Source organism: Somniosus microcephalus, unplaced genomic scaffold, assembly GCF_052327205.1.
Source record: "Somniosus microcephalus isolate GS21.2 unplaced genomic scaffold, FLI_Smic_1.0 unresolved_chr1, whole genome shotgun sequence".
In the NCBI taxonomy this organism is placed as follows: domain Eukaryota; kingdom Metazoa; phylum Chordata; class Chondrichthyes; order Squaliformes; family Somniosidae; genus Somniosus; species Somniosus microcephalus.
In genome coordinates, this window is record NW_028225179.1 from 44117121 (window position 1) to 44141175 (window position 24055).

Consider the following 24055-nt stretch of genomic DNA (forward strand, 5'->3'; position numbering starts at 1 on the left):
GTGGTGTACATTTAAGGAGTTATTTTACAACTTCCAAAAAAAGTATATTCCACTGAGAAAAAAAGGGTGTAAAAGAAAAGACAGCTATCCGTGGCTAAGTAAAGAAATTAAGGATAGTATTCGACTAAAAACAAGGGCATATAAGGTAGCCAAATCTAGTGGGAGGATAAAGGATTGGGAAAACTTTAAAAGACAGCAAAAAATAACAAAAAGATTGATTAAGAAAGGGAAGATAGATTATGAAAGTAAATTAGCAAAAAATATAAAGACAGATAGTAAGAGTTTTTATAGTTATATAAAAAGAAAAAGGGTGGCTAAAGTAAATGTTGGTCCCTTAGAGGATGAGACCGGGAAATTAATGGTGGGAAATATGGAGATGGCAAAAACACTGAATGAATATTTTGTATCAGTCTTTACAGTAGAGGACACCAAGAATATCCCAACACTTGACAAGCAGGGGGCTATAGGGGGGGAGGAGATAAACACGATCAAAATCACTAAGGAAGTGGTACTCGGTAAAATAATGGGACTCAAGGCAGATAAATCACCTGGACCTGATGGCTTACATCCTAGGGTCTTGAGGGAAGTGGCGGTAGGGATTGTGGATGCATTGGTAATAATCTTCCAAAACTCCCTGGACTCAGCAAAGGTCCCGGCAGACTGGAAAACTGCTAATGTAACACCCTTATTTAAAAAGGGCAGCAGACAGAAGGCTGGAAACTATAGACCGGTTAGCCTAACATCTGTGGTAGGTAAAATTTTGGAGTCCATTATTAAGGAGACAGTAACAGGACATTTGGATAATCATAATTTAATAAGACAAAGTCAGCATGGTTTTATGAAGGGGAAGTCATGTTTGACAAATTTGCTGGAGTTCTTTGAGGAAGTAACATATAGGGTGGATAAAGGTGGACCAGTGGACGTAGTGTATTTAGACTTCCAAAAGGCATTTGACAAGGTGCCACACAAAAGATTATTGCTTAAGATAAAAAATCACGGGATTGGGGGTAATATTCTGGCATGGATAGAGGATTGGCTATCTAACAGAAGGCAGAGAATTGGGATAAATGGTTCATTCTCAGACTGGCAATCAGTAACCAGTGGTGTTCCGCAGGGGTCAGTGCTGGATCCCCAACTCTTTACAATCTATATTAACGATTTGGAGGAGGGGACCGAGTGTAACACATCAAAGTTTGCAGACGATACTAAGATGGGAGGGAAAGTAGTGAGTGAGGAGGACATAAAAAACCTGCAAGGGGACATAGACAGGCTAAGTAAGTGGGCAGAGATTTGGCAGATGGAATACAATACTGGAAAGTGTGAGGTTATGCACTTTGGCAGGAAAAATCGTAGAGCAAGTTATTATCTTAATGGCAAGAAACTGGAAAGTACTGAAGTACAAAGGGATCTGGGGGTCCTGGTGCACGAAACTCAAAAGGTTAGTATGCAGGTGCAGCAAGTGATTAAGAAGGCCAATGGAATGTTGGCTTTCATTGCTAGGGGGATGGAATATAAAAATAGGGAGGTATTGCTTCAGTTGTACAAGGTATTGGTGAGACCGCACCTGGAATACTGCATACAGTTTTGGTGTCCATACTTAAGAAAGGACATACTTGCTCTCGAGTCAGTACAAAGAAGGTTCACTCGATTAATCCCGGGGATGAGGGGATGGACATATGAGGAGAGGTTGAGTAGATTGGGACTCTACTCATTGGAGTTCAGAAGAATGAGAGGCGATCTTATTGAAACATATAAGATTATGAAGGGGTTGGATCGGGTGGATGCAGGGAGGATGTTCCAGATGATGGGTGAAACTAGAACTAGGGGGCATAGTCTTAGAATAACTGAGATGAGGAGGAACTACTTCACTCAGAGGGTGGTAGGTCCATGGAATATGCTGCCCCAAAAGCTGTCGAAGCTACATCATTACATAAATTTAAAACAGAAATAGACAGTTTCCTAGAAGAAAAGGGAATTAAGGGTTACGGGGAGCGGGCAGGAATTTGGACATGAGTCTAGGTTCGGATAGGTCATGGCCCTGTGGGTAGCGGAGCGGGCCCAGGGGCCGTGTAGCCTGATCCTGCTCCTATTTCGTGTGTCTAATTCTGTTAGATTCAGGAGATGGTTCAGTGATAGTAGATTGGCGGTTAGGATCAGATCAGCCATGATCTTATTGAATGGCGGAGCAGGCTCGAGGGGCCAATTGGCCTACTCCTGCTCCTATTTCTTATGTTCTTAATAAAGGACGGGTCGGAAGACTATTTGTCTCCCAACAACAACTTGTATTCATACAGCGCCTTTAATGTAGTAAAATGTCCCAAGGTGCTTCACACCAACGCTCTACTCGATCTTCCTTGCTGCAATGCTCCATCTCACCCTCAGTAAACTCCCCGCTGGAGTGGAGCTAATTTACAGAACGGGAAACTGTTCAACCTCCGTCGCCTCCAGTCTAGATCCAAGGTTGTCCCATCCTGTCGTCGAATTACAGTAAGCAGACAACGCTTGCGTCTGCGCTCAAAGGTCGAACTCCAAACCATCGTCAACACCTTCACCGAAGCGTACGAGAGCATGGGCCTTCCACTAAACATCCGTAAGACAAAGGTCCTCTACCAACGCACACAGTACTGCCCCCCGATTATCAAAATCCACGACAAGGCCTTGGACAATGTGGACCACTTTCCATACCTCGGGAGCCTACTGACAAGGCAGAAGTCGATAACGAAGTCCAACACCGCCTTCAGTGTGCCAGTGCAGCCTTCGGTCGCCTGAGGAAGAGAGTGTTTGAAGACCAGGACCTCAAACCCGGCACTAAGCTCATGGTCTACAGAGCAGCAGTGATACCTGCCCTGCTGTATGCCTCAAAGACATGGACCATGTACAGCAGGCACCTCAAAGCACTGGAGAGGTACCACCAACGCTGCCTCCGCAAGATCCTGCAAATCCATTGGCAGGATAGGTGCACCAACGTCAGTGTTCTTGCTCAGGCCAACATCCCCAGCATCGAAGCTTTGACCACGCTCGATCAGCTCCGATGGATGGGTCACATTGTCCGCATGCCCGATACGAGACTCCCAAAACAAGCGCTCTACTCGGAGCGCCGGCACGGCAAGAGAGCCCCAGGTGGGCAGAGGAAACGCTTCAAGGACACCCTCGAAGCCTCCTTGAAAAAGTGCAACATCCCCACCGACACCTGGGAATCCCTGGCCCAAGACCACACAAAGTGGAGGAGAAGCATCCGGGAAGGCGCCGAACACCTCGAGTCGCTTCGCCGGGAGCAAGCGGAAGCCAAGCGCAGGCAGCGCACGTCAACCCAAGAACCCCGCCCACCCGCCCCTTCAACCACCGTCTGCCCCACCTGTGACAGAGACTGTAGGTCCGGCATTGGACTCAGCAGTCACCTGCGAACTCATTTTTAATGCGGAAGCAAGTCATCCTCAGTTCCGAGGGACTGCCTAAGAAGAAGAGATGAAGTAGGGATGGAGGAGGCTCATGTGGAGCATAAAGCAGTTGGGCCGAATGTCCTTGCATAGTCTTACAACGTATTTACAGCACAGAAACAGGCCATTCAGCCCAACAGGTCCATGCCGGTGTTTATGCTCCACACGAGCCTCCTCCCAGCCCTCTTCATCTCACCCCATCAGCATATCACAGAATCACAGAAACCCCACAGTGCAGATAGAGGCCATTTCGGCCCATCGAGCCTGCACCGACACATATCCCACCCGATCCCCGTAACCCCGACACATATCCCACCCTATCCCCGTAACCCCACGTATTTAATCCCCCTAACACTAAGGGTCAATTTATGATAGCCAATCAACCTAACCCGCACAACTTTGGACTGTGGGAGGAAACCGGAGCGCCCGGAGAAAACCCACGCAAACACGGGGAGAATGTGCAAACTCCACACAGACAGTCGCCCGAGGCCGGATTCGAACCCGGGTTTCTGGCGCTGTGAGGCAACAGTGCTAACCACTATGCCACCGTGCTCCTTCTATTCCTTTCTCCCCCATGTGTTTATCTAGCTTCTCCTTAACTGTATCTCTGCTATTCTCCTCAACCACTCCCTGTGGTAGCGAGTTCCACGTTCTCAACACTCTCTGGGTAAAGGCATTTCTCCTGAATTCCCTATTGGATTTATTAGTGACTATCTTATATTTATGGCCCCTGGTTCTGGTCTCTCCCACAAGTGGATATATCTTCTCTACGTTCTCTCAATGTTGTGGGTTCGAGTCCCACTCCAGAGGCTTGAGCACAGAAGTCTGACACTCTAGTGCAGTACCGAGGAAGCGCTGCACTGTCAGAGGTGTTGTCTTTCGGATGAGACGTTAAACCGAGTCCCCGTCTGCCCTCTCAGACGGAAAAGATCCCACGGCACTATTTCGAATAAGAGCAGGGGAGCTAGCCGCCGCGTCCTGGGGCCAATATTTACCCCTCAACCACAGAAACCCCACAGTGCAGATAGAGGCCATTTCGGCCCATCGAGCCTGCACCGACACATATCCCACCCGATCCCCGTAACCCCTACACCAACACATATCCCACCCTATCCCCGTAACCCCACGTATTTAATCCCCCTAACACTAAGGGTCAATTTACCATAGCCAATCATTCTAACCCGCACATCTTTGGACTGTGGAAGGAAACCGGAGCACCCGGAGGAAACCCACGCAAACACGGGGAGAATGTGCAAACTCCACACAGACAGTCACCCGAGGCCGGATTCGAACCCGGGTCCCTGGCGCTGTGAGGCAACACTAAAAGCAGACAATCTGGTTGTTATCACGTTGCTGTTTGTGGGAGCTTGCTGTACGCAAATTAGCTGCCGCGTTTTCTACATTGCAACAGTGACTACACTTCAGAAGTACAGGAAACTTTCGTTTATCCGGAGGTTAAATGTCCGGAAAGCTCTATCTACCGGCAAAATTCAGGAGTCGGTTCAGATAATTTTTTTTCTTTTCGTTGCTTCTTTTCTCCAGTCCTGGCTCTGCAACCGTCTCTGTAGCTAAGCAACAGCTTCAGCTAGACGCTTGCAAGCTGCGCCGACTGTTTTGAAGCTGTTGCTAAGCAACAGGGTTTGTTGCTTCACACGGAGCTCTGAGCTCCGTATGTTTTAACATTAGCGCTGGTTTCTACGGCAGTTTTGATCTAATGGCACCAGCTCGGTCCCGTCAGTGCCGGATACCAGAAAGTTTCCTGTACTTCATTGGCTGTAAAGCGCTTTGGGACATCCTGAGGTCATGAAATAGAAAAGCAAGTCGTTCTTTTCCACTACCCTATCGAGCCCCTTTCATAATATTAAAGACTTCGGTCAGGTTGCCCCTCAGTACGTACTATATAGTTGTATGTAACACTCACCACTTGAAGAATAGTAGGGTTACAGCCCAGGATGAAAGGAAGGTTGCGGATGCCCTTTATCCGATGTGCGATGCGTACCGGAAGCTCCTTGAGAAGATAGCGGGAACTTTTCTACATTTCCAAGAAAGCATAGGAGACAATTAAAGACAAATCTAACCCCGGTTCAGAGGGCGATCTCACTTCCATCCATCCAGAGACGCAGGACATTCTCCCCATGGCTCAATTGCCTCTGCGTCAGAAGGTCATGGGTTTGAGCGTGCACATTCCAGTGACTCAAGCCTCCTATAATCCAGGCCGACACTCTGAGGCTAGTACTGAGGGAGAGCCGCACTGTCGGAGAGGGCAGTACTGAGGGAGCGCCGCCCTGTCGGAGAGGGCAGTACTGACGGAGCGCCGCACTGTCGGAGAGGGCAGTACTGAGGGAGAGCCGCACTGTCGGAGAGGGCAGTACTGAGGGAGAGCCGCACTGTCGGAGAGGGCAGTACTGAGGGAGCGCCGCACTGTCGGAAAGGGCAGTACTGAGGGAGCGCCGCACTGTCGGAGGGTCAGTACTGAGGGAGCGCCGCACTGTCGGAGGGGCAGTACTGAGGGAGCGCCGCACTGTCGGAAAGGGCAGTACTGAGGGAGCGCCGCACTGTCGGAGGGTCAGTACTGAGGGAGCGCCGCACTGTCGGAGGGGCGGTACTGAGGGAGCGCCGCACTGTCAGAGGGGCGGTACTGAGGGAGCGCCGCACTGTCGGAGGGGCGGTACTGAGGGAGCGCCGCACTGTCGGAGGGGCGGTACTGAGGGAGCGCCGCACTGTCGGAGGGGCGGTACTGAGGGAGCGCGCCGCACTGTCGGAGGGGCGGTACAGAGGGAGCGCCGCACTGTCGGAGGGGCGGTACTGAGGGAGCGCTGCACTGTCGGAGGGGCGGTACTGAGGGAGCGCTGCACTGTCGGAGGGAGCGCTGCACTGTCGGAGGTGCAGTACTGAGGGAGTGCCGCACTGTCGGAGGGGCAGTACTGAGGGAGCGCTGCACTGTCGGAGGGGCAGTACTGAGGGAGCGCTGCACTGTCGGAGGGGCAGTTCTGAGGGAGCGCTTGTGGTAAACCACTGTTATACCTGCCTGTGTGGGTGTCTGTATTCCACTGTGTACATGTCTGTACATGCCTCGGCTGACTCCTCCCACGAGTCCAGGTATAAACGTGACTGCTCCACAGTCCCTCTGTATTCTGGACTGGTCGACCACTCGAGGCACACCTTCATTCTCTTGTTAATAAAAGCCTGTTAGTTACTCGCTTAACCTCAGTCTTTTGAGTAATTGATCGCGCATCAATTTTATTAACAAGATTTTTTTATAATGGAGAAGATCCTCACACCAGCATGCCTGGACTTAGACCATCGGGAGGCGGACGCATCCACCAAGTTTGCTCACTGGCTCAGGTGCTTTGAAAGATTCCTGATCGCCTCCGCTGCAACGGTCAAATCGGATGAGGACAAACTGGATGTCCTGACCTCCAAAGTGAACCACCGAGCGTACTCGGTCATCCAGGACGCGACCTCGTACACGGCTGCTCTCAAGCTCCTCAAGGACCAGTACACGCACCCAGTGAACGAGGTGTACGCCAGGCACCTCCTGGGGAGGCGTAAACAACAACCTGGGGAATCGACCGAGGAATACCTTCAGGCACTGTCTGTGCTTGGCCGGGCCTGTGGTTGTAAGGATGTAAAGGCCGCCGTGTACACAGAGGAACTTATCCGGGACGCTTTTGTAGCGGGCCACAGATCCAATTACACCCGACAGCGACTGTTGGAGCAGAGTGACCTCGACCTCAACAAGGCCTCTGAACTCGCACTATCATTGGACGCAGCCTACCGGGGCATGGATGCCTACTCCTCTGCACCGTGGACGCCGCGGGGAACGACAGCCTGGGACACGGTAGGACTGTCTCATAGCGCCGTGCCACCCCAGCCACATCCCAGCAACGGCCCAACTACAGCAGCAGTGTCCCAAGGCCAGAAATGCTACTTCTGTGGCCAGGCCAAACACCCCAGAGCGCGCTGCCCGGCGAAAAATGCGATCTGCTCGGGCTGCGGGAAGAAGGGACACTACGCCAGCGTCTGCAGGGCCAAAGCCACCCCAAACCCCAGCAGCGCCGCGTGTGGGCCGTGCAGGCCGCCATCTTGGGCCTCCCCAGCCATGTGCGAACCACCGGAACAGCAGCCATTTTGGACGCCTCCAGCCACATGAAGATCATGGACGCCGCCATCTTGGACGCCAGCCAGGACGCAGCAGGCCCCCAACACCGCCTCATCTGATACCCGCAGCGACACACCGACCCCTACGCTGGCCTCCGTTACGCTGGACCAAGCGAGACCGCACCAACTGGCCCGGTCCACAATGGACATTAAGGTAAATGGTCACGAAACAACCTGCCTTTTTGACTCTGGGAGCACGGAGAGCTTCATCCACCCCGACACGGTGCGGCGTTGCTCTCTCCCAGTCCTGCCTGCGCACCAGCGGATTTCTATGGCCTCCGAGTCCCAGTCGGTGGACATTGGCGGCTACTGCGTGGTGACACTCGTAGTAGACGGGACCGTGTACGATCATTTTAAACTTCTGGTCCTGCCCCACCTCTGCGCTGCCGTTCTACTGGGGTTAGATTTTCAGTGCCACCTTAAAAGTGTTACGATGGCGTACGGTGGACCCCTCCCCCCACTCACAGTCCGCAGCCAGCAGCTTCCAAACTGCCCGCCGCGCACCAGGTGCAACCTCCCCACACTCAGAGTCACCCCCCCCCCCCCCCCCACTGTTTGCTAACCTCACCCCCGACTGTAAGCCCATCGCCACAAAGAGCAGGCGATACAGTGCCGGGGACAGGGTTTTCATTAAAACCGAAGTGGAGCGGCTCCTGAAGGAGGGGATTATTGAGGGCAGCACCAGCCCCTGGCGAGCCCAGGTTGTGGTCGTTAAGACCGGCGAGAAGCAGCGCCTGGTCATCGACTACAGCCAGACAATAAATCGCTACACCCTGCTGGACACTTAGCCACTCCCCCGCATAGCTGATATGGTCAACCAGATCGCGCAGTACCGCGTCTTCTCGACCATTGACCCGAAATCAGCGTACCACCAGCTCCCTATCCGCCCTGAGGACCGCCAGTATACTGCCTTTGAGGCAAACGGCCGCCTCTATCACTTCCTTAGGGTTCCCTTTGGCGTCACCAACAGGGTCTCCGTCTTCCAAAGGGAGATGGACCGGATGGTCGATCAAAATGCGTTGCAGGCCACTTTCCCATATCTGGACAATGTGACCATCTGCAGCCATGACTTGCAGGACCATGACGCAAACCTCGAAAAATTCCTCTGCACCGCCCAACTCCTGAACCTGACGTATAACAAGGAGAAGTGCATATTCCGCACAACCTGCCTCGCCATCCTTGGCTGTGTTGTGGAACACGGAGTCATCGGTCCCGACCCCGACTGGATGCGTCCCCTTATGGAACTCCCACTGCCCCACGGCCCTGAAGAGGTGCCTAGGGTTTTTCTCCTATTACGCCCAGTGGGTCCTCTACTATGCGGACAAGGCCCGTCCGCTGATCAAGTCCACCTCTTTTCCCTTGACGGCAGAGGCCCGCTTAGCCTTCCACCGTATCAAGGAAGACATTGCCAAAGCCACCATGCACGCAGTGGACGAATCCATCCCCTTCCAGGTGGAAAGCGACGCGTCCGACTTTGCCCTGGCCGCTACCCTCAATCAGGCGGGGAGACCCGTGGCCTTCTTTTCACGAACCCTCCAGGGCCCGGAGACCAGACACTCCGCTGTTGAGAAGGAGGCCCAGGCTATTGTGGAGGTTGTGCGTCATTGGAGGCACTACCTGGCCGGAAAACGATTTACCCTGCTCACTGACCAGCGTTCAGTTGCTTTTATGTTTAACAACAAGCAGAGGGGCAAAATCAAAAACGACAAGATCTTGAGGTGGAGAATCGAACTTTCCACCTACAATTACAAGATCTTGTACCGGCCCGGGAAGCTCAATGAACCCCCGGATGCTCTATCGCGTGGCACCTGCGCCAGCGCGCAGATCGATAGACTGCGGGCCCTCCACAATGACCTCTGCCACCCGGGGGTCACCAGGTTCTTCCACTTCATCAAGGCCCGCAACCTGCCTTACTCCATTGAGGAGGTCAGGACCATGACCAGGAACTGCCAAGTCTGCGCTGAGTGCAAACCGCACTTTTATAGACCAGACAGGGCTCACCTGATAAAAGCCACTCGCCCCTTCGAGCGCCTGAGCGTTGATTTTAAAGGGCCTCTCCCCTCCTCCGACCGCAATGTGTACTTCCTCAACATTATTGATGAGTACTCCCGTTTCCCGTTCGCCATCCCCTGCCCGGACATGACCAGTGCCACGGTCATTAAATGTCTGAACGACCTCTTCACCCTGTTCGGTTTCCCCAGCTATATCCATAGCGACCGGGGCTCATCGTTTATGAGCGACGAACTCCGTCAGTACCTGCTCGCCAGGGGTATTGCCACAAGCAGGACCACCAGTTACAACCCCCGGGGGAACGGACAGGTGGAAAGAGAGAATGCGACAGTTTGGAAGGCCGCCCGCTAGCCTTAAAGTCTAGGGGCCTTCCGACCTCCCGCTGGCAGGATGTGCTCCCCGATGCGCTCCACTCTATTCGGTCACTGCTCTGCACTGCCACTAACGCCACCCCTCATGAGAAAATGTTTGTCTTCCCAAGGAAGTCCACATCGGGGACATCGCTACCGCCATGGCTGACGTCCCCAGGGCCGGTCCTACTGAGAAGACACGCGAGGACCCATAAAACGGACCCCCTGGTCGAGAGGGTCGACCTCCTCCACGCCAACCCCCAGTATGCTTACATTGCGTACCCGGACGGGCGGGAGGACACAGTCTCCATACGAGACCTCGCACCCTCGGGGGCCCCAGTAACCCACTACCACCTCCCCCCACGGTCCAATATCCAACCCCAGCAGACGGCACGCCTGGGCCCCGCGACCCGCTCGACACCCACGAGGACTACACACCAGTGCCCCAGCCTACGCGGGACTCGACGCCGGAAGCTTCACGACCCCTGCCGTCGCCACGTCGATCACAGCGGCAGACAAGACCTCCGGAGAGACTCCCATACACTAACTTTTAATACACTTCACCCCGCCGGACTCATTTTTAAACAAGGGGTGAATGTGGTAAACCACTGTTATACCTGCCTGTGTGGGTGTCTGTATTCCACTGTGTACATGTCTGTACATGCCTCGGCTGACTCCTCCCACGAGTCCAGGTATAAAGGTGACTGCTCCACAGTCCCTCTGTATTCTGGACTGGTCGACCACTCGAGGCACACCTTCATTCTCTTGTTAATAAAAGCCTGTTAGTTACTCGCTTAACCTCAGTCTTTTGAGTAATTGATCGCGCATCAGCGCTACACTGTCAGAGGGGCAGTGCTGAGGGAGTGCTGCACTGTCGGAGGGGCGGTATTGAAGGAGAGCCGCACTGTCGGAGGGGCAGTACTGAGGGAGTGCTGCACTGTCGGAGGGCGGTACTGAGGGAGCGCTGCACTGTCGGAGGGAGCGCTGCACTGTCGGAGGGGCAGTACTGAGGGAGTGTCGCACTGTCGCAAGGGCAGCACTGAGGCCCATCTGCCCTCTAAGGTGGACATAAAAGATCCCGCAGACACTAGTGGAAGAAGAGCAGGGGAGTTCTCCCCGGTGTCCTGGGGCCAGTATTTATCCCTCAACTGCCCTCACTAAAAAACAGACGATCTGGTCATTCTCTCATTGCTGTTTGTGGGAGCTTGCTGTGTGCAAACAGGCTGCCGCGTTTCTTTACAGTACAACAGTGACGACACTTCAAAAAGTACTTCATTGGCTGTAAAGCGCTTTGGGACGTCCTGAGGTTGTGAAAGGCGCTATAGAAATCCAAGTTCTTTCTTTCTTTATTGTACCAAATATTTCTTAATGAACGCCATTGTGTTTGCTTCTTCCCGAGTGTCAAACACACTCCGGGTATAGAATTTCCTCACATCAATCCTAAATTTACTGGTGACCAGTTCTAACCTGTGCCCCTCATTGCTCTCTTCCAGACTCTCCTCTCCCATTTCCCTTCATTATCCCTCTGCAGCATCCTCCCTCAGACCCTTCCTCCCAGCGTGAGTCGTAGAATCATAGAAATGTACGGCACAGAAGGAGGCCGTTCGGCCCATCGTGTCTGTGCTAGCTGGAAAAACAGCTCTCCAGCCAATCCCATTTTCCAGCTCTTGGTCTGTAGCCCTGCAGGTTACGGCACTTCGAGCGCATATCCAAGTACTTTTTAAATGCAGTGAGGGTTTCTGCCCCCACCACCCTTTCAGGCAGCGAGTTCCAGACCCCCCACCACCCTCTGGGAAAGAAATTCTCCTCAACTCCCCTCTAATCCTTCTACCAATAATTTAAATCTATGGCCCCTGATTATTGACTTCCGCTAAGTGAAATAGGTCCTTCCTATCCACTTTATCTAGGCCCCATATAATTTCATACACCTCAATCAAGTCTCCCCTCAGCCTCCTCCGTTTCAAAGAAAACAACCCCAGCCTATCCAATCTTTCCTCATAGCTGAAATTCCCCAGCCCAGGCAACATCCTTGTAAATCTCCTCTGTACCCTCTCTAGTGCAATCACATCCTTCCTGTAATGTGGTGACCAGAACTGCACGTAGTATTCTAGCTGTGGCCTAACTAGTGTTTGATACAGTTCTAGCATAACCTTCCTGGCTCATATTCTGTGCTAATAAAGGAAAGTATCCCGTATGCCTTCTTAACCACCTCATCTACCTGTCCTGCTACCTTCAGGGATCTGTGGACGTGCACTCAAAAGGTCCCTGTGTTCCTCTACACTTCTCAGTATTCTACCACTTAGTGTGTATTCCCTTGCCTTGTTAGCCCTCCCCAAATGAGTTGCCCCAGTCTTTCCCTCAGAGCTCAGGTATCCCCCCACCCTGAGGATCAGCCTCCTGGCTCTGTTCAGCGATGCCTCCGACAGTCGAATATCGCCCTCATGTTTCAGTGACCGGAACTGGGCCCAGTACTCCCGATACGGTCTGACCAGATCTGGGCCCAGTACTCCCGGTGCGAGCTGACCAGAACTGGGCTCAGTTCTCCCAGTGCAGGCAGACCAGAACTGGGCCCAGTACTCCTGGTGCGGGCAGACCAGAACAGGGCCCAGTACTCCCGGTGCGGGCTGACCAGAACTGGGCCCAGTACTCCTGGTGCGGGCAGACCAGAACAGGGCCCAGTACTCCTGGTGCGGGCAGACCAGAACAGGGCCCAGTACTCCTGGTGCGGGCAGACCAGAACAGGGCCCAGTACTCCTGGTGCGGGCAGACCAGAACAGGGCCCAGTACTCCCGGTGCGGGCAGACCAGAACTGGGCCCAGTACTCCCGGTGCGGGCAGACCAGAACTGGGCCCAGTACTCCTGGTGCGGGCAGACCAGAACTGGGCCCAGTACTCCTGGTGCGGGCAGACCAGAACTGGGCCCAGTACTCCTGGTGCGGGCAGACCAGAACAGGGCCCAGTACTCCTGGTGCGGGCAGACCAGAACTGGTCCCAGTACTCCTGGTGCGGGCAGACCAGAACTGGTCCCAGTACTCCTGGTGCGGGCAGACCAGAACTGGGCCCAGTACTCCCGGTGCAGGCTGACCAGAACTGGGCCCAGTGCTCCCGGTGCGGGCTGACCAGAACTGGGCTCAGTTCTCCCAGTGCAGGCAGACCAGAACTGGGCCCAGTACTCCCGGTGCGGGCTGACCAGAACTGGGCTCAGTTCTCCCAGTGCAGGCAGACCAGATCTGGGCCCAGTGCTCCCGGTGCGGGCTGACCAGAACTGGGCCCAGTGCTCCCGGAGCGGGCTGACCAGAACTGGGCCCAGTGCTCCCGGTGTGGGCTGACCAGAACTGGGCCCAGTACTCCCGGAGCGGGCTGACCAGAACTGGGCCCAGTACTCCTGGTGCGGGCAGACCAGAACTGGGCCCAGTACTCCCGGAGCGGGCTGACCAGAACTGGGCCCAGTACTCCCGGAGCGGGCTGACCAGAACTGGGCCCAGTACTCCCGGTGCAGGCTGACCAGATCTGGGCCCAGTACTCCCGGTGCGGGCAGACCAGAACTGGTCCCAGTACTCCCGGAGCGGGCTGACCAGAACTGGGCCCAGTACTCCCGGAGCGGGCTGACCAGATCTGGGCCCAGTGCTCCCGGAGCGGGCTGACCAGATCTGGGCCCAGTGCTCCCGGTGCGGGCTGACCAGAACTGGGCCCAGTGCTCCCGGTGCGGGCTGACCAGAACTGGGCCCAGTACTCCTGGTGCGGGCAGACCAGAACTGGGCCCAGTACTCCCGGAGCGGGCTGACCAGAACTGGTCCCAGTACTCCCGGAGCGGGCTGACCAGAACTGGGCCCAGTACTCCCGGAGCAGGCTGACCAGAACTGGGCCCAGTACTCCCGGAGCGGGCTGACCAGATCTGGGCCCAGTACTCCCGGAGCGGGCTGACCAGATCTGGGCCCAGTGCTCCCGGTGTGGGCTGATCAGAACTCAGAACAGTTTGATTAGGACATCCATGGTATTTACAGCACACAAACAGGCCACTCGGCCCGACTGTTCCATGCCAGCGTTTCTGCTCCACATGAGCCTCCTCCCATCCCATCAACATATCCTTCTATTCCTTGCTCCCTCATTTACTTATCTAGCTTCCCCTTAAATACGTCTATAGTCAACAAGTCAGTCAACAAGTCTGCCAACAGTCTTGGTTTTATTGATGGCTCTGTATTGATTATGTCGAGTGTGAGGAATGACTAAGACCCCCTGGGTCTCTTTCAACCTCTCGCTCTGCTATTGCAACACCATTTGTGGAGTAGGCTGCCACGTTTCCTACAATACAACAGTGACTACACTTCGAAAAGTGCTTCGTTGGCTGTAAAGCACTTTGATTTGTCCGGTGGTCGTGAAAGGTGCTGTATAAATGCAAGTCTTCTCTTTTCAACAGTTCCCATGCGCAGTACTCCACATCCACCTGGATCAAATTTCATCCTGCATTCCACACTAGCTACCTAATCTAATCCCACTCTTTGACGTAAGAAAACTACTAGGCACTTGGTCTGAGTATTAAACAAGGCTTTAATCAACTGTTTTTCAACATGGCGATCTAGTTGTGTCCTTCACTAGTTCCTGTTAAAGAATGTCCTGCACAAGCTGGGCCCATGCCCGAGTATTTATACTCTCCCTGGACAGCGCCACCAGCAGGCCGCCCAGTATTATTACATAAGTCATTTTCACATGAATGACAAGATTCATGTCACTCTTCACACCCTTCAACATCGCACCCAGTCGAATCCCACTCCCCTGCTCACTCCCCGTACCCTTTAATATCCCACCCAGTCTACTCCCACTCCCCGTACCCTTTAATATCCCACCCAGTCTAATACACACACACACAAAACCTACCAGCAGATGGGATCCATCTGGAGACTTCCCTGCGTACAGCATTGTAGTTGGAGTGAGACGTACCGAAGCCTGGAGAGACAAAAGAGCCAATTGGTGAACTGAAGTCCATTCCCCAACACCCCACCCCTATCTCCTCCAACAGTGCTGCACTCCCTCAGGACTGCCCCTCCGACAGTGCAGCGCTCCCTCAGTACTGCCCCTCCAATGCTGCAGCGCTCCCTCAGTACTGCCCCATCAACAGTGCTGCCCCTCCGACAGTGCAACGCTCCCTCAGTACTGCCCCTCCGACAGTGCGGCGCTCCCTCAGTACTGCCCCTCCAACACTGCAGCGCTCCCTCAGTACTGCCCCATCAACAGTGCTGCCCCTCCGACAGTGCAGCGCTCCCTCAGTACTGCCCCTCCAATGCTGCGTTCCCTCAGTACTGCCCCATCAATAGTGCTGCCCCTCCGACAGTGCAACGCTCCCTCAGTACTGCCCCTCCGACAGTGCAGCGCTTCCTCAGTACCGCTCCTCCGACAGTGCAGCGCTTCCTCAGTACCGCCCCTCCGACAGTGCAGCGCTCCCTCAGTACTGCCCCTCCGACAGTGCGGCGCTCCCTCAGTACTGCCCCTCCGACAGTGCAGCGCTCCCTCAGTACTGCCCCTCCAGTGCTGCGCTCCCTCAGTAATGCCCCTCCGACTGTGCGATGCTCCCTCAGTACTGCCCCTCCGACAGTGCGGCGCTCCCTCTGTACTGCTAACTGGGAGTCTCAACCTGGATTATGGGGCTCAAACCCACATAGCCCGCGACCTCTCACCATTTTGGAAAACTGTATGACATTTCCCCTGCCCTACCCCTTTCTTCCTAACTCTAAATGCCATTCCTGGTACCATTCTGGTCCCGATATCCTTCCTACAACGGGGCTTCCAGAATCAAAGAGGACACTCTAGTGGTCCAACACTTAAGGTGTAGTCTGTTCCCACTTCCTCTCTAATCCCTGATCTTGCCCGAGGAATGTCAATATAAGAACATAAGAAATAGGAGCAGGAGGAGACCATTCGGCCCCTCGAGCCCGCTCCGCCATTCAATAAGATTATGGCTGATGTTCTACCACAACTCCACTTTCCCGCCCGATCCCCATATCCCTTGATTTCCCCTAGAGTCCAAAAATCTATCTACCTCAGCCTTTAATATGCTCAACGACTGAGCATCCACAGCTCTTTGGGGTAGAGAATTCCAAAGATTCAATTCAATTCAATTCAATTTTATTTGTCATATATGCAGCAGACGTGTGTACTGCACAATGAAATGTTGATTTTTACGAGTCCTCCCAACATTGGAATAAATATGGCATAGCAATGATAAAAATACTAATAGAAATACAGTAATAATAAATAAAACAGTAATAAATAATAATAAATTATTCGTTCATGAGTCTTATGGCCTGGGGGTAGAAGCTGTTTCGAAACCTGCTGGTACGAGACCGTATGCTTCGGTATCTCTTACCGGACGGGAGCAGGGTGAAGAGGTTGTGGCTGGGGTGGCTCGCGTCTTTAATGATTCTCAGGGCCTTCCCCCGGCACCTCTCGGGGTAGATATCCTGCACAGCAGGTAGTTTAATTCCTATAGTATGTTGTGCAGCTTTCACCACCATCCAAAGATGTGCGGGTTAGGATGATTGGCTATGATAAAAATTGACCCTTAGTGTTAGGGGGATTAAATATGTGGGGTTACGAGGATAGGGTGGGATATGTGTTGGTGTAGGGGTTACAGGGATCGGGTGGGATATGTGTCGGTGCAGGCTCGATGGGCCGAAATGGCCTCTATCTGCATTGTGGGGTTTCTGTGATCTGTAGAGCCTTGCGGTCTGTGGCGGTGCAGTTGCCATACCAGGTAGTGATGCAGCCGGACAGGATACTCTCGATGGTGCACCGGTAGAAGTTGGTGAGAATCTGGGGGGCCATTCCAAATTTCTTCAGTCTCCTGAGGAAGAACAGGTGTTGGCATGCCTTCTTTCTTACGACGTCGATGTGATGGGACCACGTTAAGTCCTCCGTAAGTAATACACCCAGGAATTTGAAGCTGCTGACCCTCTCCACCTCAGCCCCTTCGATGTAGATTGGGGTGTGTCCCTTCCCTTGCCGCTTCCTGTAGTCCACGATCATCTCCTTTGTTTTGCTGATGTTGAGGGAGAGGTTGTTGTACTTGCACCATTCTGCTAGGGCTCTTACCTCCTCCCTGCAGCCTGTCTCATCGCCATCTGTGATCAGGCCTCCGTGAAGAAAATTCATCATCAATCATCACTGATGAAGAATTAGAATCATAGAATGGTTGCAGCACAGAAGGAGGCCATTCGGCCCATCGAGCCCGTGCCGTCTCTCTGCAAGAGCACTCCAGCTAGTCCCGCTCCCCCGCCCTTACCCCGTAGCTCTGCAAATTTTTTTTCCTTCAGGTGCTTATCCAACTCCCTTTTGAAGGCCGCGACCGAATCTGCCTCCACCACCCCCTCAGGCGGTGAATTCCAGAGAAAGAGGGGAGAAATTGCCCGAATACACTTCACTGTTTAAAAATAATTGCGAGAAAACATTTTTAAAATGAGAATGTTTACAAAAAAAATTAATAAATCACGTGCGCCTTCTTTGAGGAGTGGGGAATTAAACAAGTGCCTTCTTTCCAAGACGTTTCAGTGCCAATAGGTTAAAAAAAATGGATAAAAGATTTTGACCGCTGAAAGGATTGACTAACATTGGCGGGAGCAGCATGTTGTTTGACTCTCTGGGTGCATGTTTCCTCATCTCAGTTCCAAATGGCCGACCCCTTATCCTGAGACTGTGACCCCTAGATCTAGACTCTACAGCCAGGGAGAAACATCCTCTCGGCATCTACCCTGCCAAGCCCTCGACGAATTTTATACGTTTCAATGAGTTCGTTCTTCTAAATTCCAGAGAGTGCAGGCCCATTCTACTCAATCTCTCCTCATAGGACAACCCTCTCATCCCAGGAATCAATCTACAGGAAACTTTCGATTTACCGGCACCTAAATAACCGGAAATCTCGGTTAACCGGCAAAATTCAGGAGTAGGTTCAGGTAAGTTTTACTTCATATTGTACTTGCCTTCCTCAATCTGTTGCTGTGCAAGGGTGTGGCTGCAGCTGTTGCTAAGCTACAGAGACGCTTGGAACTTGTGGCCATTGTTCTGGACCTGTTGCTAAGCAACAGGGTTTGCTGCTTTATGAGCTCCGTATCTTTTACTATAGCTCTCGGTTATCCGGAATTTTTGATGAACCGGCACGTCGGTCCCGTCGGTGTCGGATAAAAAAGTTTCCTGTAACGTGCCACTTGGCCCATACATCTTGGATACTCCGATTTAAAATTTCCCATCGATCAGGCAAAAGCCCTTTCCAAACTTCAAACAAGATAAACACCAACTCGCATTTATATCGTGCCTCTAACGTAGTAAAATGTCCTAAGGCGCTTCACAGGAGCGTAAATCAGACAAAATGTGACACCGAGCCACATAAGGAGATAAGAAATAGGCCATTTGGCCCTTCGAGCCTGCTCCGCCATTCAATAAGATCATGGCTGATCTTCTACCCCATCGCCACTTTCCTGCACTATCCCCACATCCCTTAATATTCAAAAATCTATCGATCTCTGTCTTGAATATACTCAACGACTGAGCCTCCACAGCCCTCTGGGGTAGAGAATTCACCACCCTCTGAGTGAAGAAATTTATCACCTCAGTCCTAAATGGCCGACCCCTTATTCTGAGACTGTGACCCATGGTTCTAGACTCCCCAGCCAGGGGAAACATCCTCCCTGCATCTACCCTGTCAAGCCCTGTTTCAATGAGATCACCTCTCATTCTTCTAAACTCCAGAGAATATAGGCCTCGTCTACTCAATCTCTCCTCATAGGGCAATCCCCCCATCCCAGGAACCAGTCTGGTGAACCTTCGTTGCACTCCCTCTATGGCAAGTATATCCTTCCTTAGGTAAGGAGACCAAAACTGTACACAATACTCCAGGTGTGGTCTCACCAGGGCCCTATATAATTGCAGTAAGACGTCGTTACTCTTATACTCAAATCCTCCTGTAATAAAGGCCAACATACCATTTGCTTTCCTAATTGCTTGCTGTACCTGCATGTTAACTTTCAGTGATTCGTGTACAAGGACACCCAGCTCACTCTGAACACCAACATTTCCCAATCTCTCACCATTTAAAAAGTACTCTGCTTTTCTATTTTTCCTACCAGAGTGGATAACTTCACATTTCTCCACATTATATTCCATTCGCCATGTTCTTGCCCACTCACTTAGCCTGTCTATATCCGGACAGGCGACCAAAAGCTTGGCCAAAGAGGTAGGTTTTAAAGGAGCGTCTTAAAAGGTGAGAGAGGTGGGAGTGGTTTAGGGAGGGAATTCCAGAGCTTGGGGCCTAGACGGCCATCAATAGTGGAGCAACAGGGATGTGCAAGGGGGTTGTAAGGCGGGAGGAGGTTACACAGATAGGGAGGTGGCGAGGGCCATGGAGGGACTAGATCACGAGGATGACAATTTTAAAATCGAGGTGTTGCCAAACCGAGAGCCAGTGTAGGTCAGTGAGCGAACGGGACTTGGTACGAGTCAGGATATACGGGCAACAGGAGTTTTGGATGAGTTTAAGTTTGGGTGGGTAGAAAAGCATGGGTTAATAAATGACAGGCAACACATTAGTTGTTGGTAGGTTTTAGCTGAAGGTATACATGCAGGTGCAGCAGGCAGTTAAGAAGGCAAATGGTATGTTGGCCTTCATAGCAAGAGGGTTCGAGTACAGGAACAAGGATGTCTTGCTGCAGTTGTACAGGGCCTTGGCGAGACCACACCTTGAGTATTGTGTGCAGTTTTGGTCGCCTTATCTGAGGAAGGATGTTCTTTGCCATGGAGGGAGTGCAGCGAAGATTCACCAGGCTGATACCTGGGATGGCAGGAATGACGTATAATGAGAGATTGGGTCGATTGGACTTGTACTCGCTGGAGTTTAGAAGAATGAGGGGATCTCATTGAAACTTATAAAATTCTGACAGGACTAGACACAGGAAGGATGTTCCCGATGGTCGGGGAGTCCAGAACCAGGGGTCACAGTCTAAGGATAAGGGGTAAGCCATTTAGGACAGAGATGAGGGGGAATTTCTTCACCCAGAGAGTGGTGAACCTGTGGAATTCTCTACCACAGAAGGCAGTTGAGGCCAATTCATTAAATATATTCAAGAAGGAGTTGGATATATTTCTTGAGGCTAAAGGGATCAAGGGGTGTGGGGAGAAAGCAGGACAGGGTACTGAGTTTGGATGATCAGCCATGATCTCATTGACTGGCAGAGCAGGCCTCGAGGGGCCGAATGGCCTACTCCTGCTCCTATCTTCTATGTTTCTAGTTAAAGGCAAATCGTGTCTGCCAAACTTGATTAAGTGCTTTGATGAAGAAAGAGAGGGTTGATGGAAGGCTGTGTGGTTGCTGTGTGTATGGGCTTTCAAAAAGCGTTTGATAAAGTACCACTAATAGTCTCATGAGCAAAATTGAAGCCCACAAGATTAAAGCGACAGAGGCAGCATGGATACAAAATTGGCTCAGGGACAGAAAGCAGAGAGCAGCGGTGAACGGTTGTTTTCAGACGGGAGGGAGGTATACAGTGGTGTTCCCCAGGGGTCGGTATTGGGATATATAGGGCATAATATTTTAGGTATACAGGACATATTTCAAAGTTTGTAGATGACACAAAACTCAGAAATGTGGTAAACAGTGAGGAGGACCGTGACAGACTTCGGGAGGTTACAGACAGACTGGGGAACTGGGCAGGTTCAATTTAACGCAGAAAAATGTGAAGTGATGCATTTTGGAAGGATGAATGAGGGGAGGCAATCTGAACTAAATGGTACAATTTTAAAGGGGGGGGGGGGTGCAGGAACAGAGAGACCGGGGGGGGGGTGGTTTTACATACACAATTCTTTGAAATAAAATGCTGGAGAAACTCAGCAGGTCGGGCAGCATCTGTGAAGAGAGAAACAGCGTTAACGTTTCAGGTCGATGACCTTTCGTCAGAACTGGAAAAAAAAAGCAGGAAATGGAACAGATTTTTAAGCAAGTGTCGGGGCTGGGAAATGGAGGAGGGGGATGAAAGAACAAAAGGGAAGGTCTGAGATAGGATAGAAGGTGGGAGAGGTTCAGAGACATTAAGAGATATTCAAGGCAAAAGGAGATGGTAATGGGACAGGTTAACAAACAAAGGACATCTCTTGATGAAGTGTAAATTGTGTTGGCGGAATGAAAGACAGCTGCCATGTGGGGGAGAAGAAAAAAAGACAGACAAAAAGTGTGGATAAAATTATATATATATCTATATATATATATATATGAGAATGATAGGGGCCGAGGTTATGATCTGAAATTGTTGAACTCTATGTTGAGTCCAGAGGGCTGTAAAGTGCCTAATCGGAAGATGAGGTGCTGTTCCTCGAGCTTCTGTGGAACAATGCAAGAGGCCGTGGACGGTGAGGTCGGAGTGGGAGTGGAGCGGTGAATTAAAGTGACAGGCCACCGGAAGCTCGGGGTCCCCCTTACGGACTGAACGGAGGTGTTCCGTGCGGCGGAGACGGAGAAACTGGGAGAATGGAATAGAGTCCTTACAGGAGGCGGGGTGGGAGGAAGTGTAGTCCAGGTAGCTGTGGGAGTCAGTGGGCTTGTAATGAATGTTGGTCAATAACCTATCCCCAGAGATGGAAGTCGAGGCAGGGAAGGGAAGAATCGGAGATGGACCATGTGAAGGTGAGGGAAGGGTGGAAATTGGAAGCAAAGTAAATGAAATTATCTAGTTCAGGGCGAGAGCAGGAAACGGCACCGATACAGTCATCAATGTACTGGAAAAAAAGGTGAGGGAGGGGACCCGAGTAGGACTGGAACAAAGTGTTCCACATATCCCACGAAAAGGCAGGCATAGCTAGGACCCATGCGGGTACCCATGGCAACACCTTTGATTTGGAGGAAGTGAGTGGAGTCAAAGGAGAAGTTGTTCAATGTGAGAACAAGTTCAGCCAGGCGGAGGAGGGTGGTGGTGGATGGTGATTGGTTGGGCCGCTGTTCAAGGAAGAAGCGGAACGCACTCAGGCCATCCTGGTGGGGGATGGAGGTGTAGAGGGATTGTACGTCCATGGAAAGGAGATGGTTGGGGCCAGGAAACTGGAAACTGTTAAAAGTGGCGGAGGGCGTCGGAAGAGTAGCGGATGTAGGTGGGAAGAGACTTGACAAGGGGAGAAAAAATAGAGTCGAGCCACCTTTGAAGGTGGCAGGACAAGTTGATAAAGCTGTTAAAAAAAGCATATGGGATCCAAGGCTTTATAAATAGAGGCATAGTTTAACTAAACCTTTATAAATCATGCGTATTGTGTACAATTCTGGGCACCACACTTTAGGAAGGATGTCAAGACTCTGGAGAGGGTCCAGAGGAGATTGACCAGAATGGTACCAGGGATGAGGGACTTCAGTGACGTGGATAGACTGGAGAAGCTGGGGTTGTTCTCCTTAGAGCAGAGAAGGTTAAGGGGAGATTGACCAGAATGGTACCAGGGATGAGGGACTTCAGTGATGTGGAGAAGCTGGGGTTGTTCTCCTTAGAGCAGAGAAGGTTAAGGGGAGATTGACCAGAATGGTACCAAGGATGAGGGACTTCAGTGATGTGGAGAGACTGGAGAAGCTGGGATTGTTCTCCTTAGAGCAGAGAAGGTTAAGGGGGAGATTGACCAGAATGGTACCTGGGATGAGGGACTTCAGTGATGTGGAGAGACTGGAGAAGCTGGGATTGTTCTCCTTAGAACAGAGAAGGTTAAGGGGGAGATTGACCAGAATGGTACCGGGGATGAGGGACTTCAGTTACGTGGAGAGACTGGAGAAGCTGGGATTGTTCTCTCCTTAGAGCAGAGAAGGTTACAGGAAGATTTAATAGAGGCGTTCAAAATTACGAAGGGTTTTGGTAGAGTAAATAAGGAGAAACAGAGAGGGTGGATGAGGGCAGTGCAGTTGATATGTATATGGAGTTTCAAAAGGCGTTTGATAAAGTGCCAGATAATAGGCTTGTTAGCCAAACTGAAGCCCATGGGATAACAGGGACAGTAGCAGCATAGATACAAAACTGGCTAAAGGATAGAAAACCGAGAGTTGTGGTGAATGGCTGTCTTTCGGACTGGAGGGAAGGTTCAGTACTAGGACCACTGCTGTTTTTGATATAGATTAATGACTTGGACTTGGGGGTACAGGGTACAATTTCAAAATTTGCAGATGACATGAAACTTGGAAATGTAGTAAACAGCAAGGTGGATAGTGATAGACTTCAAGAAGACATGGACAGGCTGGTGGAATGAGCGGACACGTGGCAGATGAAAATCAACGCAGAGAAGTGCGAGGTGATACATTTCAAAAAGTGCAACATCCCCACCGACACCTGGGAATCCCTGGCCCAAGACCGCACAAAGTGGAGGAGAAGCATCCGGGAAGGCGCCGAACACCTCGAGTCTCTTCGCCGGGAGCAAGCGGAAGCCAAGCGCAGACAGCGGAAGGAGCGCACGTCAACCCAAGCACCCCGCCCACCCGGCCCTTCAACCACCGTCCGCAACAGAGGCTGTAGGTCCCGCATTGGACTCATCAGTCACCTGCGAACTCATTTTTAGTGTGGAAGCAAGTCATCCTCGGTTCCGAGGGACTGCCCAAGAAGATGATGATACATTTGGATAGGAAGAATGAGGAGAGACCGTACACACTAAATGGTGCCATTTTAAAGGGGGTGCAGGAACAGAGGGACAAATCTTTGAAAGTGGCAGGGCAGGTTAACAAAGCAGATAATAAAGCATATGGGATTCTGGGCTTTATAAATAGAGGCATCGAGTACAGCAGTCAGGAAGTTATGGTAACCTATATAAGACACTAGTTCGGCCCCAGCCGGAGTAGTGTGTCCGATTCTGGGCACCACACTTTAGGAAGGTCACAAAGGCTTTGGAGAGGGTGCCGAGGAGATTTGTGAGAATGGTTCCAGGGATGAGGGATTACAGTTATATGGATAGACCAGAGAAGCTGGGGTTGTTCACCTTGGAGCAGAGAAGGCTAAGAGGAGATTTGACAGAGGCGTTCAAAATCATGAAGAGTTTAGGTCGAGTAAATAAAGAGAAACTGTGTCCAATGGCTGAAGGGTCAATAAGCAGAGGGCACAGGCTTAAG

General features: G+C 51.8%; 2 protein-coding genes across 4 annotated transcripts in view; both read right to left on the reverse strand.

Moving 5' to 3' along the window:
* The window catches only part of LOC147094876 (F-box/LRR-repeat protein 19-like), a 319790-nt gene that overhangs the window by 167531 nt on the left and 128204 nt on the right, over nt 1-24055 (reverse strand). The gene's annotated exons all lie outside the window — the stretch shown is intronic.
* Nucleotides 1-24055, reverse strand: part of LOC147094877 (branched-chain alpha-ketoacid dehydrogenase kinase-like) — a 49730-nt gene that overhangs the window by 20810 nt on the left and 4865 nt on the right. Inside the window, exons 2-3 of the mRNA XM_085974489.1 lie at nt 14833-14901; nt 5359-5469 (exon numbers count right to left, since the gene is read on the reverse strand). Coding sequence (XP_085830615.1) covers nt 5359-5469; nt 14833-14901 — 180 coding nt within the window. The remainder of the gene's footprint in view (nt 1-5358; nt 5470-14832; nt 14902-24055) is intronic.